The following is a 20250-nucleotide window of genomic DNA, read 5'->3' as shown; positions in this document are numbered from 1 at the left end:
CTGCAGCCAGGGCCATCAGGACAAGTTGCAATCATGTCCTCAGTGGCAAAGTGGGGAATCAAGGAGATCCTCTGATTTCCATCTCTAAAATGGGCATACCCAGAAAAATAAGATAAGAAAACCCTCTTCATGCAGGGAGAAATGCAGATTTTCCTAAAAGCAATACAGATTTGTCTCTCTATCTTTTCATGGCAGCCAAGGTTGTGGGGAGGAATCTGGGAAGCCACTGTCCTGTATTCTGCCTTTTCCCTGTCAGGGCTCCTACTTTTAACTCAAAATGTGTCAAAAATTTAGTTGCCACGAGCAGCAGTTGCAAACTTTCTGCAGCATTCAGAAGGGACAGGCAGGGCAGAGAGGGGCAGGGGCTGAGGCAGGGGAAGTTTGTGGGGGCTTCCATAGCTCTGAAGGAGAGAGGAAGGAAAGCCGGATGCTCCCGCTTGTAGTCTCCTTTAGATCCCTGCTGTCAGGCAGAGCCTGCTGCTCTGCCTACTGGTTTTAAGACAGCTGCATCCTGCTGCTGGCAACTGCTCCCAGAAGGAACAAGAGAGAAGATGCACCAACAAACTGCCTTCCTGGAAGGCTTCATTGTTCCCAGTCATTACATCTTTACTAATCCCAGAAGTATATGAGTCATGAGCAGATACCTAGGGAATGACTTAAATATTCCATGGAAGCCACAGGTCTGGCCCTTGGCTCATAGTGAAGCCATTGGCAACAGCTCTAGTGATTTTCTTCCTGCATTCCTGGTGCCTGGCTTGCACCAAATGAGGAGGAGCCTCATTTTTCTTTGAAAGGAGGAAAGGAAAGAGTTGCAAAGTCTCTGGATTGTATAATGCCAGAAAAAACCTCAAAATTTGACCTACAGGGTTTACAAGTACTGCATAAAAAACCTAAAATCCTCCAGGCAGGTAAGTAAAACTGAGACTTCTGATCTCACGAGCCTGTGGGGCTGACTTCTGGTTCTCAAAAGTCTGGGGCTAGGAGTACTTAAGAGGCTTTGTTTATGCTGCTCTTCCCTCATGTTGCCATGCTGGGGGGTTGGCGAGCTGTGCTCAACAGCACCGCTTCAGTGACGTTCAGCTAAGAACTTTGCTTTGGTTGGCTCATTTCTCAACACTGCTGCCTTTGCTGATGTCAAGCAGGCACAGTAACAGACTTTTCTTTCTACCTTGTAAGAGGTACATTCTTCCTAACATTTGGAGAAATATAATGTAAGCAGGAGAAGCAAGGAATACAGCCACTTCAAGGTATTCTGCATCTTCCTTCTTACAAGAGATAGCTCATATAGTGGTACACCAAATATAGTCAAACCTTCCTTATAATAAGAACATTTTTGTACTAAATAATAATATCAGCATCTGTGCATTAGGTAGAGAATATTCCCTTTCACATATTTTAGTATAAAAGCAAACAGAATGATTGGGGAGTTTATGCAAAGAGAGCTGCCAAGCAGATTGGTCCAGAGGTAAACAGCTGAACAAACTGGTGTTTAAACCTGTAAGCTCTGCTTATAAAAGCAAAATTTGCCATTGTGGTAATACACTAAATCTACAAAAGACACACAAGTAGTCTGCTCTTCATTACCATCTGGTGGTTGTTGCAAGGAGTGGCATTACTCACATCTCAAAGTTACTGAAGAAAAATTTCATATCCTCAGAAAGGGCACTGTAGCAGCAGTGTGCAGCACAAGGGGGGTGTTTTTTGTCTAATAGGCATTCAATACAAAGGCATCAGGCAAAGAACACACTGTAAAGATGAAGGTAGAAAAGAAGTAAGAAGTATTTCTCTCAAGTATTTTGAGGTGTACCTGAGTTTCATTTGCAAGGAGCTGAGAACAGCTTGGAAAGCACAGTGTGCTGTTCCCTCCCACTGACAGCAATGGCGGCTGAAACCATTTGACAAGATAAGATATTTGTTAGCCACTTTCCATAACTAGTTCCCAGATCTTCACTACTCGCCCAGAGAGCTATTTTACAGTGGTAGCCTAGCACGGTGTCCTCAGTGTAAGGAAGAGGGAGCTAATCCCATTCCACCGCTACATGCGGAGCTAGCTCACCTCTTGCACAGTGAATAGTCTCCATAGTATCTATCCACTGTATAGTCTCTACTTCTTCCCCTTCCCACACGATAACTCCCACTCAAAGGGTAATTGCAGTGTAATTCAGCTTGGAAGTGACTTTTAGAAGTCATTGGTCCAAACTTCTCTAAGTCAGTCTCAAAGTTAGACCAGGTAGGTCCAGGTTCTCTGAGGAGTACTTCACCCTTTCCAATCTTCCTGGAGTATTTCTTATGCTTGGAGTATTTCTTATAAAGGGAGAGTAGTCTGCTCTTATACAGAGTGGAAGAAGTACAATAATTGATAAAATGCAATACCCTTTTGTTTTTGCCTAAGTGTATGAATCAATAGGTAATTGATGTGCAGTGACAAGTCCACTGTAAGTAGTTTGCAACAGTACCAATATAAAATCCTGGACACAGTCACAGAGTGTGCTAATTTGTGCACACCATGGGGTTGATCCAGTGCAGCTGCAGCATTTCATGTCTTATGTACCAGATCGAATTTTTGAAGAACAGCATGAAAGAAATTCATTATTATAACTATAAAATTCACAGGGCATAATGCACTTTAAGACAGAAGTCGTTTTATACCTCAGTTGCTTTTTACCTTTAAAGATGCACTCTTCAGAGCCTTTCTCAGCTCTGCCACTGATTTCTGTGACCTTGGATAAGTTATTTAGGCCAAATCTTCTAACAAATGTAGCTCATTCTATGTGCATCAATTTTTTTCATGACTGACACACACCTTGTGGAGGTGAATACCCAAATCTGCATTTAAAATTTTGGCCTCCATACCTCCTTGTCTGAATTTCCTGTTCTTCAAATTTTAGAAAAGTCTTCCATATATTGCAGGGATATTTGAAGTCATTAATTAGTTCAAATGCACACAGTGTATTAAAGACATATAGGAATACTAAGTATTATTACCAAATAGGTCAGTATTTAACCAATACCCATGTCCTTAGTAGTTTAGACATTTTGTCAACTCCGTGTCTCATTTCAGATGTTTAATACATAATCAGCTTTCTAAATATTTGTCTGCTGGACACAGATACGAAGGCACATAAGATTAATGGTATCTGAGAAATACCCTGTCTTCATGAGCAGGCCTCCACCATCACCTCCTTCACCTCTCAGGCCACTTAGACATGAGAAATGAAGACTTCCACTGTTGATGGTGAAAATGAGTGGGTGCAAAATCCAAGGGACAAAAAGGAAGCTGAATATTTAACAGAGACAAATACACATTTCTAAGAGGCAGACTTCACAAGATGAATGGTTTTAAGAGGATGGATAAGTTGCCTTTGCTGCATTATTAACCCAAAGCAACATATGATCTTTTCCCTACCCAGAATGAAGGAGTAAAAATCAACCCTGGCTAATGTGTGATTTAGATACTAGGGTCATTTACATCCTGCTCCATAACTCACTGAAGCAAACAAAAAAACCCTGCCACTCATGTGGGTGATTCTGGATCAGAACAAGATACCATTTTTCATTCTGAGTTCCTAATTTACTACAGTGTTGGGGTTTTCTCTATAATTAAAATACTTTGTTTTCTTATAACCTCATTATTGTGTTTTAATCCTCTTATGCTAATTTTCTAATTCTTCAGTTCCCTATCTGACTATAGGCAGGCAACATTTTGCTTTCTCAAATGGAGGTGAAAAGGAATTTGACTTGTCTGCCACTCACATGCCGTAGCACCACTCATTGAAACACATTTTTCAGATTTTCTGAAATTAAAACCTTGATAATGTCCAGAGCTGAAGTAAAAATTAAGCCTTAATATACCAGGTGAAGGGAGAGAAACACTCTGAATCAAAGAACAAGTCACTTAAGGAGACACTTAGGAAGACAAAGGAAGACAAACAAAGAGGTTGAGAATACGAGACGTCAACTCACGTGAAGGATTTCAAAACCATCCCTTACAGTAGTAAAGATGAGAGAGAAAGTAGTTTTCCAAGTTATTAATATACTGATATTTGTTCTTTTGGCCTCTTCTGCACACAAAACTAAATCTTCTTTCAACCTCTATTCACTTAAATCCCAAAATGGTACTAAAAACTGTCTGAAGCTAATTGACATCATACAAATGCTTGTTGCTGTTCAAGAGAAACTCAAGGGAACAAAGGGATGCTCCTGCATCCCTTATCTCACCTTTTACTGCTTCCTGAGCTTTAACATGCTGCTGATTGCTCTAAAAGAAAAGTCCCAATGGTTTCACCCTCTGAGCTGGGTTTGAAGACAGCCATAAGAAGTTCAGTCTTTTCCAAATGTATGAGCAGCAAATAAAGAAATACCCCATTCTGTTGAACCATCCCTCCTGAACACCTCTTCTCAGAGCAGTTATCCATGGGAGCATCCTTGTGCCCCTGTGCCCACCACTGCAGTGAAAAGAGATACCAACAGGGGCTAAGAAACCTGGTTGTATCCCAGTTCTGTGATCTGGCTGAGGAACATCTTTACCAGTTCCCTGGGTTCGATTTTTTTTTTTTTCTTCAAATTCTTAACTTTGCACTTTAGCCTTCATTTTAAGGTTCTTTTTCAACTAGTTAGAAGCAGCAAAAATGACAGGGCACAATCCATTTCTCAGTGTATGGACTGCTTCCAGTGGCTGCTGCCAGCCCACACGACATATATAAATCATGGATTTGAGACCTGCACCCCTACATCACTTAAAGAGATAAGTAAAATTACTCATTGTCTTACACTTCCCCGATGACAAAGTGACTCCCAGCAGAAGACATTCACATGTGCCCTTTATTTCAGCAAGCCAGAAGCATCTATCTCACTCTTCAAATGTGCTCCTGAGACAAGAAAGGAGTGTGCAAGCAGCTGGTGTGTAGGACTATTACATTTGTTAAAATCATGCCCACTTTGTTTTCTCCTAGCGTAGGTATGACTGTGCATGGTGATACCTAATGCTGTCATTTTCATGGCTGTAAATTGACAACAGAATTCCAGGGGAATTTGCCATCATCAAAGAAAACAGCCTGCAAGATTTGAGTCTGGCAGGTTTTATTGTTATATTTTGCTCTTTCCATAAAACTCAGTCTTAAATTTGAGAGGTGATATATTTGTAAACATATTCTTGAAATACAAGGCAATTTTTTCTTATTGTCATCTCCATCTTTGGAAGTAGCAGACAACCTTGATAATGAGTGGAAATATAAAAATGCCTACCTTTCATGAGGCAGGTGCAACAGCAAGATAAAGAACTGTTTCTATTTTTGATGCCCATTCTTGGCTCTGTTCTAGCTTTTCCTTTTTAGGGTTTTAACATATATAGGCACAACCTCTTAAAAACAAGTACTGTGAAATCTCAAGCAAAATGTGTGTTTCCTTTCTTACTGAACTTGGCTGTTTGAGGAGTATGTCATTTGCAGTATAGGTCTTCAGTGCAATAAGAATACTATTGGGTAGATTTAATTTTAAAACTGGAAGTGATGACCAATAGAAAAGGCCTGTGTTCAGCATGAGTTTTCATCACAAATCAGATTAAAGTCAAAATCACAAAACTTCTAATGCAAAACTAGTTTTGAGGAACAGCTAGCCAGGATCTTCAATCTTCTCAGCAATATAACACACCAAATAAGCAGAGGTCACTGGAGATTAAAAAGGAACTGGAACTACCATTTCTATGGAAGAATTATAAACCGGAAGTACAGGCAGAAAGCAATGTTACCATGCTTTAAATCCACAAGATCGCAAAATATATGAAATTGGAAGGGGTAGTTGAATATGTCCTGCTAAACTGCAGAGCCAAGCTGAGTTTCTTCTCTGAGATTCATTAAACTCAAAGATAGACCAGGCTGCTCAGGAGTATCTTTTAATCCAAAATTTCTTGAGAGTATGTAATGCAAAAAGGTATATTTTCTCAAAGAAAATTTCATTTTGATCCAGTTTTTACTTAGTTTTTCTTGAGAAAGGAACTCTCTGAGCTACATACTTATGGAAGATATCTCCAGAGAATTTGCATATGTGATTAAATTCAGCCATTCTTTCACACTGCAAGAAGAAAACAAGCTAGGCTCTTATTTACATGACTCACATTCACAAGTGCTTGTAGTGAGTGCATCATATCACTGAAATGGGACAAAGAGACACATTGCATTCTAGTGGCTCTGTGTGGTAAAATGCTTGTGAGTATGAAAACACTACTTATAAAACCTGATAATTTAAATAGGGATTTGCAGTGAGCTGTTCAGAAAAAAATGAAAACGCAAAGCTGGGTAAAATTAATCTATTTATCAGAAAAATAATTTCTGAGCAATTCCACTAACAGTGGAATTGCTTATCCTAAAAAAAAATAAACCAAACCCTGTACAAATCAAGACAGGAGCAGGCCTAAAAAGCATAGAAGCAAAGTTCCCAATCCTAAAAATGTATAAGTACCTTGTCACAGTATGCATCAGCCTCTTAAAATCAAGGAACCTGAAGAACTGTCCTAAGCATTTTACAGTCTTTAAAAAAAACCTACAATGTGCACTAGAAAGATCTTAATTGATCTTTACAGGGTATAAAAAGAGGGATGAAAATGGAGCACAAAGAGGATGTACCTTTTTCTTTCCTGAGATAAGAGTGAGGGCTTACCAAGACTCAAGGGAAAGGGAAATAGGTGTGAGAGTGAGTTGGTCTCCTCAGTGTGTAGCTGTATCATACTGTCTACAGATCCCAGGATAAAGCACAAGTTCAGCATGTCAGTCCTCAGCTCTTCTCGATCCTTTGTGCAACTTTGCTGCTGCACTGAAATCCCCAAGTCACACTAAAAGTAATTCCAGCTTGCAGTTTTCTGTAATTTGAGAAGATGGCTCACAAACTCTATTTGGTTAAAGGGATTACTACAGGTATAAAATAACAACAGTGCTATCACTAAGCAGATGAAATAAGTGACCTATTTCATTACCTGCCTCTTTACGTGTAAATACAGACGAGATTTGTTTTTTACCTACACAGGTAGTCATTTCACAATTTCAAGGTTTCACTTCATAGTTTTCAAACTTAACCAGTCAGGTTAATTGCTAAAAATTTGATCTATAATTTTGAATTGATATTATTGATATGATTACTGCAACATATTGCCTACTCAGTGCCAAGTAAAAAAAAAAAGTACCCATCCTAATTTTCATTTTTCTTCTCTGTGTATGAAGTATGAAAAATCCATACAGCAATTCCAATTGGACACAGATAAGGAGTATCCTGGGTCTGCAAGTCCCTACTTGAAGTTTCTCAAAACCTGTCAGTATCACAAATATTAACATTTTGAGCCATCACCTCCACATACAAAGTCTACGGTATGAGGGACACAGCTCCCCTGTTTGGTTTTGAGATGACATACAGAGACCTACTTTCATTCTACTTTTAAGAAGGCACAAAATATCACTCGAGAAATTGCATAGTCATAATTTTTTGCATTTTTCCCTCTTTGTTTCTTTAAAACTTGTGATCTTCCTGCCTAGAGATCTTACCTAGTGGTTCACGGAAAGAATTCCCAAATTTCCCTATTTTTCCAGTGATCTTGCTTTTTTTTTTTTCTAATTAGCCAACATTATCTAAGCAGGACATTATCTTTGTATGGTGGGCACTTTCTGATGCCAAATTAAATAAGTAGGGCAAAAAAGGTATTTAATAAATTGGTGACATTAATTTGTGCAAGAAAAAAGATTCTTTCCTGAAAGTTTGAACATAATGAAGGCTAAAAATGAACATGCATTTGGCCCAGGATAGTTTCTGCATCATGCTTTATGATTATATTATTCATCTTGCTTCTACGAAGTATTTGACATGACTTAGAATATGAAAAAAAGTCATGGTTAATATTTTAGAGCTAGTGGATTTCAATTGGTTTAGTTTATCAGTGCTTACATATGTTTAACAAATATGAAACTATTCCCTGCCCTTCCCTTCTCTAACACAGACCATAAAATATATTTTTAAAACTTTATTTACAAGCTCTATGTCTATCTCATAGACCCTATATAGTACTAAACCCAGAATAGAAATGATTGGGAAAGGAATTTGGCACTATCATTAGCAATGGTTTCAAGAAAACTTATTGAACAACAGTATGAGAAAATAGCCATAAGAAAAGACCATAAGAGCAGAAATTGAAGCCACCACTGGTGTTTGAAAACCAAACTGGGTTTGGTACAATGGGGTTACAGCTCTTATAGGCTGAGAGCTGGCTGCATCCCACCTCAGCACGCTGGTGGTGTCACTAAATATCACAAGTCAGTCAGGGTGATAGCTCTGCCATGGGAGCTCATTTCACTGACAGAGAGGACAGGAAAGGTAATAGCAATAGAAATATTTAATTATTTCTGTCAAGTAGATACTTCCAGGCAGAGGACATGCACTTTTCTTGGTATAGCAGCTGTGCTATCTTCAATCTAATTAAAAAACACTGATTTACAGCTGCATATCTCAGAAGTTAGAGAAAGAACTAAAAATATTGAGAATTACTGGCAAAACTCTCCAGGTAAAGCTCTAGAACTTTGGGCACTAAGCAGCCTGATTCCCAAAACTGCAAATTAGCCATCTACTTAGTTGCCTGTATTCCAGGGTGCTCAGCAACTTCCAAGATGCGCAAAAACCATGGTGAGTACCCATCAGGTTTCACTCAGCCTGTGACTGAGCAAACCCCATTGGAGTGAGTGGAAAGACATACTACTGTGCTTTAAATCAAATTTATTGACTGTAGAAGCAGATGCCATTTCAAGCACCTGTAAAAAACAAATCACCAAATGTCTAGTCACCTCTATAAACTTTTAGAAAATCTTTTTAAACAATAATAATATTGGAGAGTTAGCTTCTTCCCCATAGTCATTCATTTTTGATGTCTTTGTCTTTGTTCTTTGTACAAGGGGCTGTTAAAGAGATCCTGAAGCAAGAACTGTGTTACATGGAATGTTTTTATCAAAATTATGTCAAAATTCTTCCACATGGATGGCCTGGAAAAGCATACTATATTCTCCTAGAAACAGATCCTCTGCAAAGAGAGCAGAACTTCAGATTCTTTATTTATTGACTACTTCAGCTAGCAACATGTGTGAGAGAAGAGTCCTACTGACAATAATTTAAAAAAATATATATATTTTCCCCTTTTTCAGTCCTGAAAGCAGTGGAAAACACATCTTAGACATGTTTCCATCATCCTCCCCATAAGAGAAATCCTTCTCACCCCCTCTGCTCTGACAGTGTAATGCCAGCTCCTCCTTTATATGGTTATTAAAATACCATATAAATCTCTTTGTTCCCAAGCCCTACTACTGAGGGATCTTTTCAGTATTGTTTCCTCATTGCAGCTGTTTCAAAACCCCAGTTTAGAGCCTGGATGTCCCCAGTAATCAAGCTGTACAAAATGGAGTTGAATTTCAACAGTTTCAGTCTTATTTTTGGGTTGTTCAGTGGAGTAAGCTCGACGCTGGTCTCCAGAAGCCAGGCCAGCTTGGTTGGGAGAGCTCTCAGAGGAACCACCTTGCCAATAAGAACATCCTCATGCCTCCTGGAAGTATATTTGCTGGGCTAAGACGCCCTCCTGATTGCAGGAGATCTGCAGGACAGGCTTTGGTCATGTCTTCTCAGACCAGATGATGAGAAATTCACCTAAAACAGTTCAACTATTAATGGGCATTCAGTCCAGGGGCCAGACTACAGCTCATCTGAACAAAAGCTGCCCTGAAATGTACAGCAGATTAAGAATTCGAATAGAATAAATCCCTTGTGCCTTAAGACAGATTTTGGCAAGCCATGGAGAGCAATGGTCTCCCACTGGTTAATCCTAATTCAGTGCTTCAGACACGCCAGGTAACTTTATGATGGCTGTGTGTGGTACAACTCTAATTAAAAAGATACTTTTTGGTAGACAGCTATAGATAGGATTTCTGTTCGGGTTTTTTTGTTTGTTTTTTTTAAAAATGCTCTACCCAAACCACACCAATTATAATTGAACAAAACTCTTTCCAAAAAGCAACCCTAAAGTACTCTCAAATTGAGCTGGGAGGTCACATTTTTCAGCAGCTAATTACTGAACTAGGAAAAAAAAGAAAAAAAAAATAAAATGCCTCAAAGAAATTTGAAAATATTTATTATATACTGTTACAAAGAACTGATAAAATAATTATTTTCGTGAACTTGTACACTTCTGGTTGGAGAAAGCAGATGTGAGATGAAAGATTCCCATAGTAATCTCTCAGGAAGCAGGTTGTGCTCCTTCTCCAAGAGCGACAAGTTTTCATAGAAAAATGCGTTGTTCAAAATTCTGTTCCAAAAGATGTTCAAAACTATGTGTCACAAAATATATCAATATTCCAGCATTTTTCAAATATAGTGGCATATTTCAGCTACAAAAAACGTCACCAAGTCTGCCATTTCTCGGAAACAAGTCTGCATGATGCTGTACCAGACTCAAAAACATCCAATACTTATCCCAAGGGCACCGCACGCAGGACTGTGAAGCGCACAGAGGAGATGGGTTGAATCTGAAAGAGATAAATGTTATTTCTGCTGCGCTACGGTGCAGTGAAAGCGAGCGGCACCGGCAATGCCATCAACTCTTCACAGGGCTCACAGATGTGTAATGACGCGCAAGAAAGGACAGGTTACATTAGAGCATCCATTCGGAGAGCCTAAAAAAAACAAGACGACGACGAAAATCTCGCTCCAAACGCAAGATCAATTACATTAGTTAAAAAAACTGCAACTAAAAACCAGTTACGCGGGGCACCCGTGGGCAGCCCCGCCACCAGCCCGCTGCGGGAGCGCCGAGCGCTCCGCGGGGCGGGAGCGTCCTCAAGCCTCCGCCGCTCGGCAAAACGCTACCTGCACCAAAACGTGCCATTTCTACCGAATGTGCCATTCCCCTTTCACTGTATGGCTAACGTAACATCGAGGGGAATTTTCACGCCGAAGCGCCCTCAACAATAATTCTCTGTCTCTTGACGGGAAGCCGGAGCTCCAGCGGCCGGGGGCGCGTCCGGCCGTGTCAGCCCCTTCCCCACGGCAGCTCGGGGGTCTCAGTGCCGCTGTGCGCCGCCGGCCGCCGGGCCCCGCCGCCCTCAGCGCTCCCGCGGCACCTGTTGCGCCCTCCGCCCTCCGCGCCCTCAGCCCTCCGCGCCCTCAGCTCCCCGCGCCCTCAGCTCCCCGCGGCGAGGCCGGGCCCGGGCGGCCGAGGCGGGCAGAGGGGAGCCCCGGGGCCGCAGCGCTCGGCTCCGCGCATGCGTCCCGCTCTCGGGAATTGTTTCTCCTCGCCGCTTCTCGCCAAGTTCCAGTCCGCGGCTCGTCCCCCGTGAGGCGGCGGCCGGGATGGGGGCGGCTGCGAGGCGGACCGGCCCGCGGGCGCTGCTGCTGCCGCTGGCGCTGGCCGTGGCATGTGCGGCGCGCAGGTGAGCGCCGCCGGGGTGCGGACGGAGGGAGGGAGGCGAGCGCCCTGTCGCCTCCCTTACCCGCTTGTGCTTCTTCCCGCAGCGCCGACGGGCCCAGCAACATGTCCTACGTGAAGGAGACTGTGGACAGGCTGCTCCAAGGCTACGACATCCGCCTCCGCCCCGACTTCGGAGGTGAGGCGCCCGCACCCCCCGACCCGCGCCCCGGCCCCCCCAGGTCCGCTAACGCCGCCTCCCGCTCCCCCCGCAGGTCCGCCCGTGGATGTAGGCATGCGGATAGAGATCGCCAGCATCGACGTGGTCTCGGAGGTCAACATGGTGAGTGACCCTCGGGCCGGGGCGGTGGAGCCCCCACGACCCCGGCGGGGGCTGCCGGAGCCCCGGGGCCCGCGCTGCCATCGGCCGGGAGCCCGGCTGCGCGGGATGCGCTACCGAGCATCGCCACCAAATAACCGAGCACGTTGCAGTTGCTAGGAAAAGTTATTTGCGTTTTTGAGATGATGTTGGCATGCCTGCGGTGGCACTTCAGAAGATCTCCCTGCCTTGGTCAGAATACCTACTGCAGGTTTGCGGTTTTGGGTCCCTCTTTCCCTGGTTTGCCCTTTGCGTAGTCAGCAGCTGCCGTCGAAAATGCTGAAGTTTCTTGAGCTGTGGCAGCAGATGGCCAGATGTGCGTGTTCTCATGTTAAATTATTCAAAGAGTTAGTTCACGTTGCATGCTAGTAGCCTTGAGTAAAATGTGCAAAGAGAAAATAAGAAGGACTTCTAGAAAACACTCTCTTGTAGAAGGGAAAAAAATAACAACATTGCAGAGTAAGTACATAAGGATGTTTCCAGCTGTCAAAATCAGAAGTCTCGTAGCTACAGGTGTGAAGCACACTGCATTTGATTTCAGTTCTCCTGCAGGAAGGAATGCTAATAGACAAGCAAGCTTAAAGAGCAAAAATGTGGCTGTTTAGTGCCTGCCTCATTTGACAGTCTCTTCCCAGAAGAAAACAATAAATCAGTTGCAAGTTTGAACGTTGTACAAAATCCTGTTGAATTAGTCAGCATCATGGGCATTTTGCTCTCACTCTCTTATGTTTGATCTCAGATGAAAATCTCAGATGCTTTCTGCACATAAGGGAACACCTACTTAGTTAAAAGAAGCTTAGAAACCTTACATTTCCATCCTGATCAGCATTTTATTTCACTGGGTGATATTTGCCCATTTGAAGTAATTTACCCGGGAGTGGGTTTTTTTTTTCTTTGATCTATTAGTTAGTATCTATCATTAAAGCAATCTCGTAATAGATTTTTTTGGTTTCTTTTCATACTTCATTTTTTTCTGTTGTCTGTTGTATACATCACAGCTTCTGTTTGTGTATAACTGTTTTCTTTACTTATGAATATACATGGTAGAGGGGGGAGGAAACACAATTTGTCAGGTTGTGTGTAGCATACCAAGGTCTGCAGACAGCAGCTAATGCCACACAAAAGACAACATTTTGCAAGTTTCAGCTCCTGGTCTTCCTGTTGCTGTACTGTACTTTCAGGGAGGAACATGATACAGACCACATGGATGAAGCAAAGGAAACAGAACATAAAACTTATCAAAATAGCCAAAGAACAAATCTACTCCAAGCTATTTCTACAACGCTGTAGTGGGATTGCTGCTTTCACACCTGGAAAAAGCCAAACTGAGCAAAACACAAAAACACCTGTTCTGGAAAGTCCAGAACTTCTCTTGTAAAGTCTCAATACCCAAAATACTGTTAATCTGTACAAGAGTGGATGTGACAGTTTCCAATGGCGATCTTACAGGGCATTAATTGCATTGCACCAGCTCACAGCATTTCTTAGTTGCATCCTGTACCTGTCAAAGCTTTCTTCTCTGTTCTAACACTTGCAGAGTCTCTGGGAGAGAGAAGTGGCAGGCTAAATGGATTCTTTGAATAATCTCTGTGTCTAGGGGCAGCTTTACTAAAACTGGTCAAAAAGTAAGAAAATGGTTTCATCTCATTAAGGCCACATCTCCAGAGGGAAGCAACCAGTCCCAGCTGCAGCCGTAGCCATTCCTGAAGGCAAAATAGGGTGTCTCCATTCTGAATCAGTTTGAAAGGGCTTTCCAGGATCACAGGTGCTACCTGTACATACCCATATCTAGTGCTCTGTGTTTGTTGTGTTGCTAGAGATTGTCTGCCTGGTTTTTGATAAAGATCAGTAATTTCATCCATCATTGCAAAAACAAGGCAGCCAATATCTTGACATAAGAAAAGGTTTTTTACCTAGTAAAATAATGCTTTGTTCTAGCACTTTTTTTTTTTATTTCTGACAAATCATAACCTTGAGATGCTTAATGTTTCAGTCACATGCAAATCATTCATCTTCTTTTCCTTAAAATTGTGTCCTGCAGATTTTTAAAATTTATTTATTTAGGAAGAACTACTGTTCTGTGGCTTCAGAACCAGTAATGTTTTTCAGAAGATCTCAATTTATAGTACCCTCCAACTATAGGACAGTTTTGTTGCTGAAGGAAACCAGTAATAGGAACCAGAAGAGCAATAACCTCACCATGTGAGGTCCTCCTGGCAAGAGAGTCTGGTTGGATCCACCAGAGTTCAGTCTCACCCTAGCAGTATTGCAGGAAGTTGTCTTATCCCTTGACTTTCCTCAGGAACATGAAACCTTATATCCAGAGTGACAGAGACACACATTCCCAGTTGTCGTGCCCACAGAGTTAAATGTTGTATTCCAGCCTCAGTGCACAAATAAGAGGAAAAATTATATATAGAGAGAGAGGGGAAAAGAGGCTATGAAGGAGGTGTTCTTCTTTGGTGTGTTGGGTGAGACATGGTGATGGCTGTAGACTGTCTGCCATGCCAACAGACTGATTTGTATGTCCAAGTCCAGTCCTTGGGTAAAAAGTTGAGATATAGGCAACAGAATTTTTTTTAATTCTGAGGGCACCAGTAGTAGTAACTGTCTGTTCAAGCAGCTTGGCTGGTTGAAGTGGCTTGTTCTAATCTACTGGACTATTGTGAAAAACTTTACTTAGTTAATGAATCAAGACTAACACAGTCATGAAATCAACCATTTTGGGTTTTTTCCCTTACTACAGAGTCTTCATCTCCTCAGCTCGTTAAATAGTGTTGTTTTGTACCTGCTTGGTAGTTCAATAATACTGCAGTGAGCTGCCATACCATCTTTTACAGAACAATTAATTGCAACTCTCATTTTTATGACTCTCCCATTTGACATCAGATACGTTGTGTTGTGTTGATTTTTGCAGGTAATAATCTGAAGAGCTTGTCCTACAACAAAGAAGCAGGAAAAGTAGAATGTAAACATCCTAGTGACCATTGCCTGGTTCTAACTATGCTTTCTCCCTAATGTACCATGAGATAAGTTTTAGTTCAGTTTTCCATCTGATTTTTACAGCCTTGCTACAGTAGGTGCAAGCATTACCTTCCAAAGGCACAAGGTGACCTTTTTCCTTGTCTCAGTTAGTGACTGTTCAGCTAATTTTCATTCATGACAGAGCTCCTTAAGTATAATAGACATTTACATGAATACAGAGTTCATGAAGAACCATGCTATGACTAGATCTATTAAGCTGCTGTGATGTCTGGTTTACTCTGATGCCTTTATGTGCTTAGTAGAAAGTGCTGTGTGTACATCAAGAATAAACACGGGTAGAATGATTGGCAGTAATGAGTGTCATGCTTCAGGGCAAGCAAACTAATAATGTATTGCTCTATCTACTAAGAAACAGTTGAGAGAAGTAAACGGACTCTAAAAAAATACACATGCAGTACATGTTGTAATTTTCTCTAAAATGTGTTCCTTACTGAAGAAAAGGTGGCAAACCTTTATAATAGGCAAAAGATGTCATGTACATGTCTGAAAGTTTAAAAAAATGCATATGATAAAGAAACTTTTATAAAGTATTTAAAAAATACACCAAAGAGGGGGAAAAAATAAAAAAGTCCTTTTTTACATTGGGAACACTGCTCCTGACCTACCATACTGATTTTATACTGATGATGGTGAAGTTTGTGTGATTGCAGACTGAAGGTTTTATGTCCCAGCAAAAAGTGGTAAAAGAAAACATGGAAAGAATGTATAATTCTTTAGCCTCTCTCAGCTTGTATTCAAGGCTCTTAAATTTCTCTGGTTTCCGAAATAAGCCACAAATCTTGCAGAGATTAGCTTGTCTAGCATCCCGACCTGTTGGATAACATCTTTTTGCCCCCAAAAGAATTTATATTAATCTAAACCACTCAGTTTTTGTATCCTTTTTGTAAAGAAATAAGCCAACTTCATAAACGTATATAAGTTTTCCAGTTTGCCACAGAAGCCCCCAGGGCCTGGAAGAGCAAAGGCTTTCCCCTTACTTTAGGGCTGATGTTAGCCCAGGTGTCTGTGGCATCCTACAGTGGTAGATGTTTAGCCAAAAGAAGCTGAATCTGTGGGCTTTAACACTTGAGCTGGGTAGTGCTTAGAAACAAGGCACCAAAAGATTGACCATCAGTCCTAGAGACCACTGCTCATGCATTAGACCCCAACTCCAGAAACAGTAGAAGAAATTTTGTGTATGGATGCAGGTTGTCTTATGACACTTTTTGCAGATTGAGTAAGACTTAAGCTGTGTTTACTGGTGTAACCAGAATTTTACACATCTTATTCCTCCTTTCTGTCTTAATTAATATCTGAGAATTTAGTATGGTGGCTGTTGTGAATCTCAACGTAGGAACTAAATCCTAGGGAACCAAATTGCCATTATGAATCCCATCTTAGACCTCTTTGCATCAGAGCAGCCAAATCTCATTTTTTGTAATTGTAAGTCTGGTTCATATAAAACTAAAATGTCAAAAATTCCTTTAGCCCCAACCAGTGTGGCAACACAAATGGTAATAAACAGTCCTTGGTCTAAATAGATCCCCTTGAAGATGTTCATAGAGATTAGACTAATTTTTTTCTAAGAAGTCATAAAGCTTAATAATTATTAATGAAAACTTAATTAGCTGTAGTGCAGAAGGAATGAAAAATAATTTTTTGTTATATAGCAGCTGTCCCAAAGAGCGTGAAGGACATGCAAAGGTGCTTTAATATCAGTAAGAATGTTCAGTGACTGATTTTAATTTTTTTTCAGCAATTATGGAAAACCTAATCAAGTAATAATACAGAAAGACCAGATCATTTAATCACTGTCTATTCCAAACAGAAGTAATTACAGTAATTTCACGACTATAAGGTGCACCCTTTTGACTAAAATTTGAGCCCAAACCCGGAAGTGCGCCTTATAGTCCGGTGCGCTTTATATAATGGACAAAGTTGCGAAATTTGCTAACCCGGAAGTGTGAGCCGCAGTGGGGGGGCGGTGCCGTGGGAGCGCCAAGTCGCGAGGGGAGCAGGCGGCCGAGGCCAGCAGGAGCTGTGTGGGGAGGGAGGGAGCCGGCCCTGGCTGCCGCACAAGGAGAGATGGAGGTGGCGCTGGCCCTGGCCGCTGTGCGGGGAAGGAGGGATCCGCAACCACCGACCTAGCGTGAGTGGTGCAGGGAAGGAGGCAGGGATCCGCCGCTGCTGGCCCAGCGTGAGCGACACAGAGAAGGAGGAAGGGAGCAGCCGCAGCTGCTGGCCTGGCGTGAGAGGCATGGGGAAGGAGGGACCTGGGTGGCCACAGGAGCCACGAGCCGCGGCAACCCTGAGCCGCCCCAGACTGCGGGCAGCTCCAAGCCGCCCCAGACTGTGGGCAGCCCTGAACAGCCGCGAGCCGTGGCTGCCCTGAGCTGCGCCTCGCCAACCGGTGCCGCAGGCAGGCGAGAGTGCCGAGGCTTGCAGCATGGGGAGGGCGCCTGGGGCTGCATTTAAAGGCTATACCAATCTGTGAAAAATGTTTGCAAATTGAGCACATGCCAGTAAACCCTGCTGTTGCGTGATTCCATTACTATTTTGTTATTTTGTTGCGCCCAGCGCAGCTCCTTACTGCACAAAAAAAAGTGCACCTTATAGCCCAGTGCGCCTTATATAATGTACAAAGTTGCGAAATTTGCCGGCTCCCGGAGGTGCACCTTATAATCCAGTGCGCTTTATAGTAATGAAATTACTGTATATTAGAGAGTAAAATGTGGAAAGAATGTAGAAATGCGCAGGTTAAACGACTGGGTCGCTGTTAGTGGATGTTTTGTTGGATCATTTTTCATTTGACAAGAATAAGCATTTCTTCAACAAAACTGATAAATAGGCAAAACTTATAAAGCAGTAATGTAAATGTTGTTTCATATGATCCAGAAGTCTGATATATCTTAATTTTTCAAGCACTGAACAAACTTGAGACCAGCTTTAGTATTGATATAAGCTGTAGTCCACGTTTTCTTTTAGGCTCACAGGCACAATACTTTTCTGATTTCAAGGCTTACACAATGAATGCCCTTTAGAAAATTTGTACTTCTTTTTTCTAATGTTAATGTCACAATTCCCCACAAACGCAACTCAACAGTTAATCAATTGTATCACAGTGGTGCCTCTGAAATTAAAGGGGTGACACCCTCCACTTCAGTAGTGGAAACTTTAGCACCCAGTTTGAGGTGTGTAGGATGTAACTAAATAAGGGGTATGCCTACAAAGAGATAGGTTTTTAGCTGTGTGGAGGGAAAATGAAAGGATATCCCCAGCACTGCCTGTTCAGTGTACCTGCCTCAAACAACATGGGTGTGCTGTGACCACTGGAAACATCCAGCTGGTGGTCTGTTAATGTGCACAAGTCCCACAACTCAGTGGTACAAACCTTTTGAAACATTAACAGTCCCAAATAGCTGTTTAATAATGGAACAGTCAATGATTAATAGAGAAAGACTCATTCTGCAAAATGAACTTATTTCTAAAAAAAGAAAAATAAATCCATAAAATCAAATTTCATGTTTCTTTCCTTGTGTGCAGGACAGGGCAAGTGCGTAATTAAAAACTTAAATACTTTCCACAATTGCACTTCCCTTTTACTTCTGATTTTGGATTTTACATCTGACTTCTGAAAGAGAATAACAGAACCTTCCAAACTAAGCATTTTTCTTCATAAGGAAATTCAAGGCGCACATTTCAAATGTCTGCAAAACTTAGTCCTTTTTTTAAAACCAGTTTTACCTTGTACTCTATTGCCTGAATAGTTCCATACCTGCTCTAGGCCATAATAATAAATTATCTACCAGCTTCAGCTCAGTACAGACCTGGAGCTGAAGCTGCAGCCAAGAGAGGGAACACTCACACCAGCAGTTCACCCTGAGGTGGGAAAGGAGGGAGGAACCTCAGTGGAGGAACAGTAACAACCTCAAAAGCTAATACCAGGAAGACCTGTTCCTGTTCACAGTGTTCTGTGACAACAGCTGAAATTGTTAAATCAAACCCAGAGATTGTCTTTATTCAAAGGTATCCACAAATGATATGTTTTGGTGATCACTGTGTTCCAAAAAGCAGCTGCTTGGGAGAATTCTCTGTGCGTTTTCATCTCCCATCCATCTTAAGTGTGCTGTACTTTAAGAATTAGTAAAGGCCAAAAAAATAAGGTCTTCTAGCAGGTGATGAAAAAGTCCAAGATGGCTACTGGAAAGGTTTTATAGTTTAATGCTTTTTGAGACTCCTGATTTTCTCCTAGGAAGAGAGCCCAGGATCTCCAAGGTATGTACTGTGGCAGTGTTCCAGAAAACATATTAAAATGAAACTATTTACGCCCCAAAGGCTAAACTACTGCAAATATGTTCACAAGGAAATTGGTCATCGAAGTCACTGAATAATCTAGCAAAATAACACCAGATAATGCAGTTGATTCTTTCTTTAAGCAGTAACTCTGTGTTAATGTTTAGGTGGGATGGAGAATGCAGATCAGATTTCTTGCCTATCATCTTTTACAATAACCTTTCAAGATTAAATGGTTGCTTTTGGCCAAAGCAATGTCACACTGAGGTTGGTTTCATCCTCTGGTGGGGCAAATCCTTAATGGTTTATGTCATGAACCAAGGAAAGTTAATTTAATAGATTCAAAGACAGCTTCTAGAAAACTGCATTACCACTCAGACATCCACCTTATAACAAGATTGACTTGTATGGTTTTAAATGCTCACATTACAGTACATAGTTTCAAAGCAAAGATTCATTATTTCAGACTGCCAAACTTAATTAAAGGTTGGAATAAATGTTCTCCATTAAAACTCATCAATCCATTTGACTGAGATGGAAGAATTTCAGTCTTGTCTTTTTTAATTGCCTATAGAAAGAACGGAAGAGTTAGCAAAGTTAAAACTGTCTCAATATTATGCAGGATCTTAATCACATTAAAAGAGGAGTGCAGTTAATTTCCCAGCATATTTTTAACCTGAAGAACCTCACAAATGTAACTGAAGTAACATGAGTAGAAGTCAATGGCAGGTAGATATGTTCATGCTTGTGTATCTCAGAAGCTTCTCTGAGTACTAATTATTGCAGTGCACCAAGGACTCCTGTCCCATCCAGCTGGACTGGATGTTGATAGTCCCATGTTTTCAATGAATATGCTCACAGATAAAATTTCTTACACCATTAAAATTAAGCACATATTAGCTCTACCAGTTCAACAGTTTACTCAGCAGCTTGCAGGAACAGTTCAGCTCTCCAGTTTACATAATTTTAAAACCTTTGTTTCTTTATAATTTTCTCTGTTGTTCTCTTCAACAACATGAGAGAATAACCAAACCTGGAATGATACCCTCCCCTCCTGTGCTCTTTCAATATGATTTCTTCTTTCTTTAACCAGTGGTTTTTTTTGTAAACCCTTAACTGATCAAAATAATACACT

The 20250-nt window shown here is 41.4% G+C and overlaps 1 protein-coding gene across 8 annotated transcripts in view; it reads left to right on the top strand.

Moving 5' to 3' along the window:
* The first annotated feature begins 11310 nt into the window (after positions 1 to 11310).
* Positions 11311 to 20250, top strand: part of GABRB1 (gamma-aminobutyric acid type A receptor subunit beta1) — a 125199-nt gene continuing 116259 nt past the window's right edge. For 6 of the 8 annotated variants that reach the window (XR_004417924.2, XR_004417922.2, XR_004417921.2 and 3 more), the window contains exons 1-3: positions 11313 to 11444; positions 11527 to 11618; positions 11695 to 11762. Coding sequence is in view for 3 of the 8 variants with exons in the window: in XM_042779246.1 (XP_042635180.1) it covers positions 11365 to 11444; positions 11527 to 11618; positions 11695 to 11762 (240 nt within the window). In the remaining 5 variants the exon portion in view is untranslated. Of the gene's footprint in view, positions 11445 to 11526; positions 11619 to 11694; positions 11763 to 20250 lie in introns of all 8 variants that reach the window. The other 2 variants (XM_033059653.1, XM_042779245.1) reach the window with 2 other exon arrangements.

The sequence above is a fragment of the Catharus ustulatus genome, chromosome 5 (assembly GCF_009819885.2).
Source record: "Catharus ustulatus isolate bCatUst1 chromosome 5, bCatUst1.pri.v2, whole genome shotgun sequence".
NCBI lineage: Eukaryota > Metazoa > Chordata > Aves > Passeriformes > Turdidae > Catharus > Catharus ustulatus.
Note: the sequence above shows the minus strand (reverse complement) of the source record. Positions and strands in the feature narration are given on the sequence as shown.